Below are 12,337 nucleotides of genomic sequence, written 5' to 3' on the forward strand. Positions count from 1 at the left end.
TTAAACGATTGCATCGTTTTGCGCACTTATAATAAGTAATGTGCAGCTTATAGCCAATTAAGAGTGCACGTGGAAAAGATGGCCGTTCGCGAGATAAGTCAAGAGGTAAAAACGTCGGGGTGCATACTTAACGTCTGGGTTTCAGTTATAGACCTGCACATTTTATCATGTCAGCGCCAGTGACAAAATTCACAAAGTGACAGTCTTTTTTTACAGTGGTTGCATACTTCTACTATGACCCTCGCATGGAACCACCAGCAACACACAGTTATTCACATTGCCCATATTTCTGCAAACAAATCGCTTATAGCTAAAATAGCTGTTTCAGAACAATGGATAGCGGTGTGGTTTCAGTACCATGGACAGCGCTGTTTGTTGCATCTGGAGCCTGTTGTGTTGCATTTATAGCCCTAAAGTTGTTTACCTTGGGATTGTGTTAAGAGAAAGGGATATATATATCATGTGTGCAAAACTGTTCCTGTAAAGTTGCAGGGAGTAGGCCATACCTTTGGGACTGAGACAAGAAACCCGGACGTATAGCTATTCCTGTCGAAAGTCGTTGTAATGAATTGTTCTTAGAACAATTCATTGCCAATATTTAGGCTACCGGTAGGCTTATACCATTTTGGATTTTTTTTTTATAGTAAATTGTTTAATATTTCTATAAAAATCGGCCAGGTGAATAGGCTGTAGTGTATAAGCAAAATGATGATGATTTACCACAATTTCCAATCACATTACACTGAAAACTTTCATTATTGAATCTCAGGCCATATATAATCTTATATCTATATCGGGTTTCATTGCAGTTCTCCTGCGGGTTTAACCACCACCTCAATTTATTTGATCTCTAGGCCAGTAGGCCTACGGCGAATATGGTCTATTGTGGAAACATTTAACCTGTTAAATTCTATAAGAAAGCAGGACATATAGTTTTTGAACAGTTAGAATAAACGAAATTTATTTTAGGCCTATTTGGGCATAATACTGAAATAGTGTAATCCGACATATAAATTACTAAACAGCAGTACAACTTTTACTCAATCCCAAACCGGCAGACATCAATCATTAGCGTGGTGAACAAGTCAAGTCCTCGAAATGTTTGCGTCTCATGCGATGAGTTTAAATTATGATTCCAGTGTTGTCAAGAGGAGGTCATGCAATGCAATCCTCACGACGCTTTTACGCCGGTAGATCCATCCACGTTCCTGATCAAACCGATTCTGAGAGAGAGAGAGAGAGAGAGAGAGAGAGAGAGAGAGGTATGGGCGCTCCTTAATTATCCTTTATCCCTATATATAAACTTCTTTGCCATATCTTGAAAAACATTTTTAAAATAGTTCAACTAGCCAATCTACATCGACACATTGGGCTGTATTTTGCGTGTCTTAAGTACCTACCAGGTCTTATTCCCTAACTTGAGTAAACTGCGTTATATGACTTGTGCTGTTACACAACACTGACCACAACGAACTCTTGCTGAACTCTTAACATGGAAAAAACACAGTTTGCGATGCAACTAGACATGTGAGCTGTAAAACAGTGCCGTAAAAAAAATCCATGTGCAACTATCTTACCTGCTCCTCCATTTTGGACACACTCTCTTCCATACCGTTGTCCATATGGCCCCCCTCAGCGCTGGGCTGCCCCAAATGTATAGCGCCGGGGTGACCAGTGCGTTCAGTCGAGCCATAATGGCAAACAAGTTCGTGGCTTCATTCCTAAACCTTAGCCCCTTTCTAGTCAACTGCCTCACAATTATATTGACAAATGATGGACACCACAATGCCAAGAAGCATATAACAACAAACACAATGATGCGTAACGATTCCTTCTTGTTATCATGGTCAGCGCTAGGTATTTCCCTCCCCAACTGGTTTCTGGCTATGATGTATAGTTTAATGGTCATCAGAACCTTGGTGAGAACTATAATTTGCAGAGCTATTACACCAAATGCGTTCATTTGAGCCGCTTTTGAAATTGGTACCATACTTTGCACCGTTAGAATACCATAGGTATAGATCCAGCAAAAACTGCACGTGGCAATCACAACTGATCTAGTAATGTAACGGTTGTAGAAGAAAGGATGGCAAACGGCAAAGTAACGGTCAAACTGAGCAAATAGAAAGGTTAACACATTGACCCCCAGAAATGAAGGTAAAATATAATATGTTCCATTCCGAGACGGATAGCCCTCCTGGACATCAAAAAGGCCTAAATAGTACACCGAGAACCCAGTCAGTGTGTCACTGATGCTCGTATTCAGCATAAATATAAAGCGGTTCTGAGCTCGCAGATATCTTGTGCTCAATATACCGATGACCACTGAACCCGCCAGCAGCACGGAACTCGTAGCAAAGAGAATGTGGAAGATAAAAATTAAGAAGTCACCGGGACTGTCGAAGTTCACGGACAGGGGAACGGTCGTGTTGGAGAGCATCACGAAGCTCCACCGTAAAGCACAACAATTGCATTTTATAGGCCTACATGACTAGTGGAGATTCAAGCAAACAAGTAACCTATAACGAAACTCTAGGGAGCTATATCATGCTTCAAGTGAAATGATGCATGACAATTGGAAGTGACGCATGTCAGATTATATATGGAAACGATATGAGTTTTATGAGCACAAACAAACCCATAATTCCTATGGGGTTTGCTTGGTAAAAACAACATGATAAACAGTTGCTTGCTAATGTGATGGGTATAGATGGGCTTTTCTTCGGTTTAGCTATGATACACCATAGCCCATAGTCTACCAGTCAATTTGTAACTCTAACGTCATAGAAATATGCCAACCAGGTGTAGCCTAAAACACGTTCTGTGGACACACACGACTTCAAAGTAAATGCATGGTAAATGGTGCATTTATAGCGCGTTGCCGCGTTTATCCAAGGCGCTTTACAGAGGTTGTCGAAAGTATTCCCGTGTTGATGCCAGGTTTCTGTGGAAATGAACCCTATATGAAATTACTTTAACGTATTTTTGGTGCCTGCAGATTCCCCTATAGTGACCACTCTTCCAAGGCCAGGTGCCCACTCTATGTTGGTTCTGCACCTTTCCCTATAGCCCACTCTTCCTAGTGCCCAGTTTTCCCAGTGACCACTGTTTTGGTGCACCCAAAGTGCCCATGCACTCTTCTAGGTGCCATGCACATTTCCTCAGTGCCCACTCTTATATGTGCCTAGTTTTCCCTATAGTGCCCGAATGTTTATTTGGTGCCCACCTTTCCTAGCTGTTACCCTTCTGAGAACAGTATTGTATATTTAGGTTTAAAATGTATACAACAATAATGGGTGTTTTCAATTGAGCACCTCAATAGCCCCATGCATGTGATCACTTGCATCCATCATGGATCACAATGGACATTTTTGTGTTATCCTTTTAGCTAAATGTCCGACTGCACCTTGTGCTGTTTACATTTCTATAAAGTATTCATTCATTCATTCGTTTGTTTGTTCGTCCGTCCATCCGTTCATTCATTCTTCCGTCCGTCCGTCCGTTCGTTCGTTCATTCATTCATTCATTCATTCGTTGTTCGTTCGTTTGTTCATTCATTCATTCAATCAATGGCCAAATATATTCATCTGGGTGTCATGTGGGGGTCCTTGACATGAAAAGGTTTGAGAACCACTGGGATAGGATTTAGGACATGCAAAGATAGCAGCTGCAGGGTCTCCTCAGCAAGGGTCCCCCTGTTAGCCCACTGCAATAGCAATATACTGTACATTATTAACTTTATCACTATATTTTGCATCTTACATTGATGAGAGCATTGTGGATGATTCTATTCCTGATATTGGATAAAGATCAACAGATGAGTTTTTATACTATTACTATAGATTATGTTTTGCTTAGATAGATAGATAGATAGATAGATAGATAGATAGATAGATAGATAGATAGATAGATAGATAGATAGATAGATAGATAGATAGATAGATAGATAGATAGATAGATAGATAGATAGATAGATAGACAGACTCTCTGAATACACAAATATGATTGCTCAGGCCGGATTTATACTATTCACCTCTAACCATGGACGTCTCATATATCCTTTTACGATTGAATCTTCCAAGAACATACTGACTTCCCTAAAGATGAATTACCTAGGCCTAAATAACGTAATAGAACATCAGAATTTGAAACCATTCTGTGTCAAACCTGAACATAAATCTGAGAGAAAGACTGATATTGACCGTATGCAGACATCTTATGTTTTTATTTATTTATTTCGCCTTTATTTATTTTTATGGACAGACAGTAGGCTGACAGGAAATGGGGAGAGAGATGGGGGGAAGACATGCAGTAAAGGCCGTCGGGATCGGGAGTCGAACCAACGGCACACTGCAGCCAGACTGGATTACCAGACAAGGTGCCTGGACCACTGAGCCATGGCCCAGGCCGACTGCAGCCATCTTGAGATCAGTTTGGATGCGTTTACTTTCAGCAAAGCAACGTCCTGCTGCCTCCTGCATTATGTGTAAATTCAAAACAGGTGGTATGCAGGGCAGTTGAGTGATATCTAACGAGCACTTCCAAACTGCAACACAACAAAATAATCACCTGCAAGGAAAGAAAGTAACTCATAACATTTCTACAGTGGATTTTTATTAAACAAAAACTTTGCTATTCTGTATCAGAAGAACAGAACAGACTGTTTTCTGTGTCGGCTGCAATAGTGAAGTTTCAGCACAGCCACGTTACCGTTGGTTTAAACATAAACTGCAATTTGTCAGGTTTACTGCCATTGTGGACCGCATGGATTGTCCCACCGTGAAGATTTCCTTCTGTAAGGAGTCAAGGCCACGGTGGTAAAGCCAGCTTCTAGTTGTTTGTGTTGTCTGACAGCAGGAGGACCAGACAGCTGTATTGAAGCCAGCTAAAAGTTGGTGTGTACTGTGTATATGCCTGGTGTCAGAGTATAAAATCCAGGCCAGACTAAAGTGTGTGTGAGAGCATATCCAGAGTCAGAGGAACCAAAGTTCTTCACATCCAGGGTCGAGGGAACCAAAGACCTTCATCGACCGGTTACTGTACTTTGGTGGTCCGACATACCATTGGTCCGATCGACTACCCCAAACCCTCACCCTAACCATAACCGCAAGCACGGGGCAGCACACCTAAACCTAACCCCAACCCTCTCCCGAGTCGGACCAATGCTCCTTCGAACCAATGATATGTCGGACCAAAGTATGCCTCCCCATCGACCTATAGGCTTCAGACCAGTGAAGTATTTTGTTTTAAGTTTGGATTTCCTTATTCAAGGTGATTTGATCCATGGTTGTGTTGTTTATTTTAATTATAATCTGACACTGGATTACATATGGGAAAAATTTAAAATTTAAAATTAAAAAAGTGGGGGTCATGACCGAAAGAATAAGGTCGCGGGTACAAGCGGCCGAAATGAGTTTTCTTCGACGGGTGGCTGGCATCTCCCTTATAGATAGGGTGAGGAGAGAGACTCGGAGTAGAGCCGCTGCTTCTTCGCCTGGAAAGGAGCCAGCTTAGGTGGTTCGGGCATCTGGTTAGGATGCCTCTCGGGCTTCTCCCTAGGGAGGTCCTCGAGGCACGTTCCACTGGGAGGAGACCCCGGGGAAGACCAAGGCGCAGTTGGAGGAAACACATCGACTCACTGGCCTTGGAACGTCTCGGGATCCCCCAGGAGGAAGTCACAAATGTTGCTCTGGATGTCGCAACCCTACTACGGATAAGCGGTTGAAGATGGATGGATGGAAACACTTTGCAGATAGAAAGAGGTTAATTCAAGCTTTTCGTACAGCTACAATGTTGGGTGAGTTTGACATTGTTTACTGGGAAATGGCATCTAGTTACCACATTGCCATTAACTGTCCATTGATTGACATTCCACTTGCAGGCATTTCATATATATATATATATATCATCATCCATCTATAATCATCATGCGATGCTAAAGAAAAATAAATAAATGCTCAAGCAATGTGCAGAGGGCACTCTATGAGTGAATAGATTTGAACCACTCGAGGGTGCTATACACACCAAGATTTTGTTAAATGAAGTCAGATGCATTGTCCTTAATAATAAGATTGATGGCTAAATACTGATTTATTAGTTAATAATTTAATAAAATAATTGATTTTATTTCAGCTGAAAATAGTTTGAATTTCCTTTCATTTAAAATAATTTCCAAATTATTTTATAATTCACAATGAATTCCTATCAAAACCTTATACAACGTGGAACTAAAATAGCAGATTGAGAGAGTTGTGTGGCTAAGGCTGAAAACATCATCAAGGACATCCATCACCCCAGCCGGGAAAATGTTACATGAGCATCAAGAGCAGCACCTCCAGACTCTTGAACAGTTTCTACTTGTCAACAATAAGACTGCTGAACAAGAACTAGGTCTGGTGACACTGCACAGACTGCAGTGTCACCAGACCTGTGTTGTTTTAGTAGAGACTCCATATATATACACGTAGACTACATCACTACTATTTATTTATATGCATACATACTGTCATGTAGATTAGTAATGTACTATGCACTTTATATTTTTCTCTCTTTTAAATGCAATGATGAGCCTGCACAACCAAGAATTTCACCCATGTTACTTGTATTGATTCAGATTCTGACAAGCTCACTATGGAGCGGCCAGCTGAATGGCTTGAGAGGCTGCCTGCATGGAAAATGAAAGGTCCCATGCCGGTTAGATTCCCAGTCCTAGCAATGGGATGAGGTGTCCCTGAGCAGACACTTAACCCCTACCTAACCTGGCTTGTCTGAGAGCTCTTCTCTTGTGGGATACCAGCCAGCCTGGAGTACCTTATTATCTTGCCAACCAAGACTGATGGACAGAAAGTTCTGGTGGTGTAGCCGCCTAGATACTAATACTGACAAGCAAAGAAGAAAAATATGAAACATATTAAGCCAATTATCCACTTCCTCCTACTGGAACAGGTCCAGTTGTGCATGCCCTGCAGCAAGCACCAAGGTGCCTGGAGGCAGGACAGAACAGACTCAGCTGAGCAGTTCTGGTGGCTGAGGGAGTGGTTCCAGGATGCTGGTTCTGCTGTTAAACCAGGGCCCAATGGGCGAATCACCATCAAAGGAGGGTATACCATATGAACTGAAGCCACAAAAGTCTGGTCCAGACAGAGAGTGAGAGTGCGGCCATGCAGGAGGAGGAGCTGTGTCTCATAGAATGTACAGCAGGTTGAGGAATTTTTTTACAGAATTTAACTTTGCTGTGGACATTGTCATTTCAAAAAGAGGCTGTAATATTTGTTCTGACTTGATTCAGAATGCATTCTGAGGCACTGGTGGAAAACTTCATATATATTTAGCACTAGTTTTAAAACATCTTTAAAGCGGTATCAAAATTAGATCTTAAATTTTAGGTTGCTCCTTTACTCTTTTTCCTCAATGGATGACATTTGTGATATGTTCTTAAAATATGACTATATATGACACGCACCCCTCCCACCCCACACGCACGCACGCACGCACACACATGCTGTGCTCTTATCATCATATACATGACACAGCTGGGGATCGAACCCTGACCTCCCAGGCTCAGGGCAGACCCTCTAACCACAAGGCCACTGAGCTGGTGTAAGGGTTAAGGGGGTCATTGAAATTAAAACATTTGAAAATCACTGTGCTACACGAACATCTTCAATTAGTATAGTTGGAGCAATTCATCTGTCTGCTGTATGGACAGAGTTGCGAGTCTTCAGTGGACGTCACCCGTGCCAAGTTGTTTGCGGAAAATGGTGGGGGAAAATGACAAACTCACTTAGTTCTTAAATCTTTTACAAATATTTTGCGGCTTTCACCATTATTTTATATTTTTGAGGGACAGACGGCTGACAGGAAATGGGGGAGAGAGATGCCGTCGGGATTGGGAGTCGAACCCGCGGTACACTGCCAGACTTGGACTACCGGCCAAGGTGCCTGGACTGCTGAGCCACGGCCCAGGCTCACTTCTTAAATCTAAAGTTGACCTGGCTCGTCTTCTTCCATGCTACTCTGCTCTGAAGAGAACCAATGTGTTACTTTATACAAGTGAGCTGATGACACTATTGTGGAATAAACAAAACCCTATGAAGGGCAGGGATGGTTGGCTTTTGAATCCAGTGTGGTCCTGCGGTCCAGTCCTACCAACGTCACTGGTTGACCTCCTTGTCACTGGAGAGCATAGACAAAAAGTTATAAGAAGACTTGACGAGTTCTATGAACACGGTGACTGATTAATGGGACTGTGCATTTTGTTTTGCATGGTGCAGGCTAGTGTATAGCGGGTGACTGTGAGTGGGTACAGGGTGGAATACTGTCTCCAGGGGTGTCCTGTGAGTGGGTACAGCGTGGAATACTGTCTCCATGCAGGGGTGTCCGTCCACACTGACTTGAGAGCTACTTTCAAAATGACCAGCTCAACGCACCGAATTGACCGAAATAATTATTATACCACTGCTGAAAATAGTTTAAATATGTATACCTGAGGGGGCTTTAGAATAGCAGAGCTGGTGTTACATATAGACAAATGCACTTGGAATGGGAAATAGAGCGGAGAAATGGAATAGGTATAGGGTTGCCTATGTTTTTGTGCACAACACTCTTGAAAACAAGATGTTGTGGGTTTGAGCTGACAGGCCCTGTTTGATCATGTCAATCAATCAAGTCACCTTAATTCAAGTGGACGTATACTATTGCTCATAGAGTATGTTTTTTTGTGTGTGATGTTATGCTATATGCTATGAAGCTTGCTTAAATATGCAGCACCTGTCTAGATACCTTAAAGTTATATGCAACATTGGTATCTCTTACTTGGTAAAATGTGATTATATTGTAATGGTGGCACTGATTTGCACACCAACATGCCACGGGCACATGTGGTCACTTTAAGAATAGTTTCCCTGAGATCCTTGACCCTCAAAACATAGGTCTAGACACCTTATTTGTTCATTTAAGTGCAACATTGGCTGAGATATAGTGAAAATCGATTATTTTTTATAATGGTGGCACTCAATTGCATTAGAAATTGTAGATGGGACACTTTGGCAACTTTTTAACATAGCTTATTCAAGTAAGAAGCATTCCATAATGTGGAGTCAGTTCAAACTTTAATAGTCATTCATTCATTCATTCTAAATGTATAGCTGATACTGACTGAATATACAATTTTCACCGATTTGAGGTATAGTTCAGAATGTTGGCTACAGAAAGAGTAATATTCAAGATAGAAAGGTAATCTTGGGCTCAAATTGAAGCTTAGGGACATGGGAAGTTTTCTATATACAAGTGAGGCAGTGATATTCACCATAATGTGTTGGAAAAGAACCATCTTTGTTGTTATTAGTCAAGCGGACAGCATATTATTTTGTGTTTCTGGTGATGATATAGGTCATATTTAAAAATATAATGGTAGCAAGCCCCAAAATCCTATTCTGCTACTTACCCTATGTGTCAGGATCTTTCAGACTACCATGTCTAATTATGTAATTTTAGTGAATTAATATTTGCCTTTACACAATTTCTCCAGACATATACCAAAAAGAGGGTTTTGAGGTAGATGGGACACTTTGAAAACTTTTTATCATAGCTCATCATTTTCAGCAAATTCCAATAAGAAAACACTGATTAGAAGTATATTTCCAGGGGGTGCATGATACCCCCCTCCTCCCACTAGAGTCCTATCACAATTACCATCCTCACTTTTATCTTCAAATGTTTGTGTTTACGCAATGTTTGTGTTTACACAAACACTCAAAGCTGGCCATTCATTGTCAATGGCATTCAATGCTTGTGTTAGGACATTGTTTGTGTTTACACAAACCCTCAAAGCTGGACAGCCCCTCAAAAAATGGGTAAAACTCCATGTGAGAAAGGGGTAGGCCTATTTATATATCCTCCAAAATGCCCAGGTCAGTTTAATATTTTGAATAGGCCTACTTTTGCCCAACCCTGACCCCTGTAGGCTACACCACCTGTGGCTGTGGGTTTGATGCTATTATTATTTTTTACAGTCTATGGTTTGATGTGAGGCACTGAAAATAAAGTGGTCTACTCTAAGCCATATTTTCCCTGACTTTGTAGGTCAGGGCACAAATGTCATTGTATGTACAGACCTGCAGACCTAACTAAATTGGCAAATTATTTAACAAACAGACTGGTCTCAAGAGGTCATAGTAGGCATCGAATCGACTCCATTCTGCTTCCATGCACCTGGTGAAGTATAACACAGTTGTGTTGACCAGATTGATGTTCAAACGCACACACCCCTTCTCTCTGAGTCTGTATCCATGAGTGGTGGTAACAACAGCGAGGCTCTGTCGACTGTGTTGCCTCTCACTACGTTTGGCAACGTGTTGATGTTCCTATTCAACATCGTGCTAGCATCGGCGATCATTTTCTTCAACTTGTCGGTGTTTCTCTCCATCCTGATGAACAGGGCACTGCGCGGCGAGAACCGTTTCATGTACATGTTGAGCACCTGTTTCAGTGACATTTGCTCCGGTGTCTCTTATTATGTTGGTGTTTTAGATGTGAGGGACAGATGACTCTCCGAACAGAACTTTCTACATTGCGCCCACCTTTCTCGGGTTGTCTTACATGGCAATACTGGCGGCTCAAGCAGATAGATATCACGCGGTGGCAATATTCATTCATACGGTATTATCGTCTGCAATTGTGTTGGCTCGACGTGTTATTCGTTTAAAAACGAAGGCACTGACCCCCTTGCCTTCTACCCCGAATTAACGCGATTCTGACCCCGCTTCTATATATATCAGAGGGTGCGCTGCGCTCAGGTCTACATGCTCACCAAAGTTTGGAGACCTGTCCGTAGGAGGTAAGAGGTAATGCATATAATAGGCTCTTATTCCAAGCACAAAGATGTCTGTTTTTGTAGCGAAATATGGTAGCTGGGCCTGGACGGTTTCTGTTTGTGTTTTTACTTTGTTAGGCTTTGGTAAAAGTTTTGTGCATGTGATGATATAAATATAATGTCTTATCTGCTTCTTATCTCTTTTCATAGCGTGAGCCCGGGGCCGGGAGAGAGCGGACGCAGCATCACTGGTCGCCGTCTTCAATAGGAAGGAAGAAATTATGTCAATTTATTTGAAACATGATGGAACCTAAATAATTAACGTTTTGTTTTGATAGGTCTATAACTCTGTGCCAAAGTGCACACAAGGCCTACAATATGACAATATCAGATTCAGATTTATTTATTTATTCGTGTTATTTTGCCATAGGTAAAGTTAAATCAGTTTCTAATCACTGGTGGTGAATCTTCAATTCAAATCCTTTAGTTTAAATTAACAAAACATGTATTAGCCTATACCTCTTAATCAATCTATCAATCTATCAATTTGAATTTCGACATAAAAACAGTCCAACTTCCTCTGAATGATTTGTTTTATGATGTAGCCTAGCTCTGGTCCATATAGCCTTCAACGGCTTCTTAATTTTATTTTAAGCACAAACTCAATACAAAGACTGTTAACTGTGAGTGGACGACCCAATTAAGCATTACACTTGTTTACAACAGGGTCCACCTTGTTCAATTCATCAAAACATTTAGAGACATACAAATAGACACTTCTATATAGTTAAAGAACAGAACAGGAATTCAAATTCATCATATCATAGGCTACTGCAATCTAGAATGCGATGTTAAATGCGCAGGATAGGGCCAAATACATGCCTATAGTCTGCTTATTAGGCCACTATAAATGCGTTTTGGTACGCTGGCGTTACAGAAAGATGTTGAGTCGAGAGTTGCAATATGAGTATATGACTCCTCCTAAACACGTGTCTGTCTGACCGTAGTCTGACTCTGACAGAGGAATGGGATGCAGTTTTCATGACAACCACGCAGTGTCACAAGAGCGCTTTGGCACAGAGCCATTTAACCATTATGGATCCTTGAGTTATTCCTGCAATGTGCCTGATGCTTGGCGAGCTCTGAATTGATAGCAGCATAGATCTATCACTCATATAAAGAGAGATTAGGCCTAGCTAAACCGTCACGGTTGGGGTTCACCGTGTGTTTCTGCGTAGTTATTAAGGCTCATCATTGAGCTCCTACTGCGCAAAAGGCAACCAAGAAGAGGCCGAGCCAACCAATTCGAATTGCACGTTCTTTCCCATTACCACTATCAGCCTATTACGCATATCACATTAATTAATTAATGAACATAGTGTGGCCTAAAATAATTAGGCTCAGCCGCCGGCTCAGGGCAGGCCACGATGGCTGAAAACGCTTCCCAGAGCGGTCCTCTGCTCTGTCTGCACTAAGAGGAGGGGCGAGCACACACACTTCCGCTAACATCATCTGGTTTTCTGG

General features: G+C 41.7%; 1 protein-coding gene and 1 pseudogene across 2 annotated transcripts; one reads left to right on the forward strand and one right to left on the reverse strand.

Moving 5' to 3' along the window:
• Positions 1-1,573: 1,573 nt before the first annotated feature.
• On the reverse strand, positions 1,574-2,440 carry LOC308317160 (uncharacterized protein; the record flags this gene model as incomplete). The annotated part of the gene is made up of 1 exon (XM_080765996.1): positions 1,574-2,440. The coding sequence occupies one exon, from the start codon at positions 2,438-2,440 to the stop codon at positions 1,574-1,576; it is 867 nt and encodes a 288-aa protein (XP_080622122.1).
• A 7,849-nt stretch (positions 2,441-10,289) lies between these two features.
• Positions 10,290-10,841, forward strand: LOC308316922 (annotated as a pseudogene). Its single transcript has one exon. The product of its transcript is annotated as an uncharacterized misc_RNA (transcript).
• Positions 10,842-12,337: the final 1,496 nt, after the last annotated feature.

This window comes from Protomyctophum bolini (genome assembly GCF_963924005.1).
Source record: "Protomyctophum bolini genome assembly, chromosome: 6".
Taxonomy (NCBI): Eukaryota; Metazoa; Chordata; class Actinopteri; order Myctophiformes; family Myctophidae; genus Protomyctophum; species Protomyctophum bolini.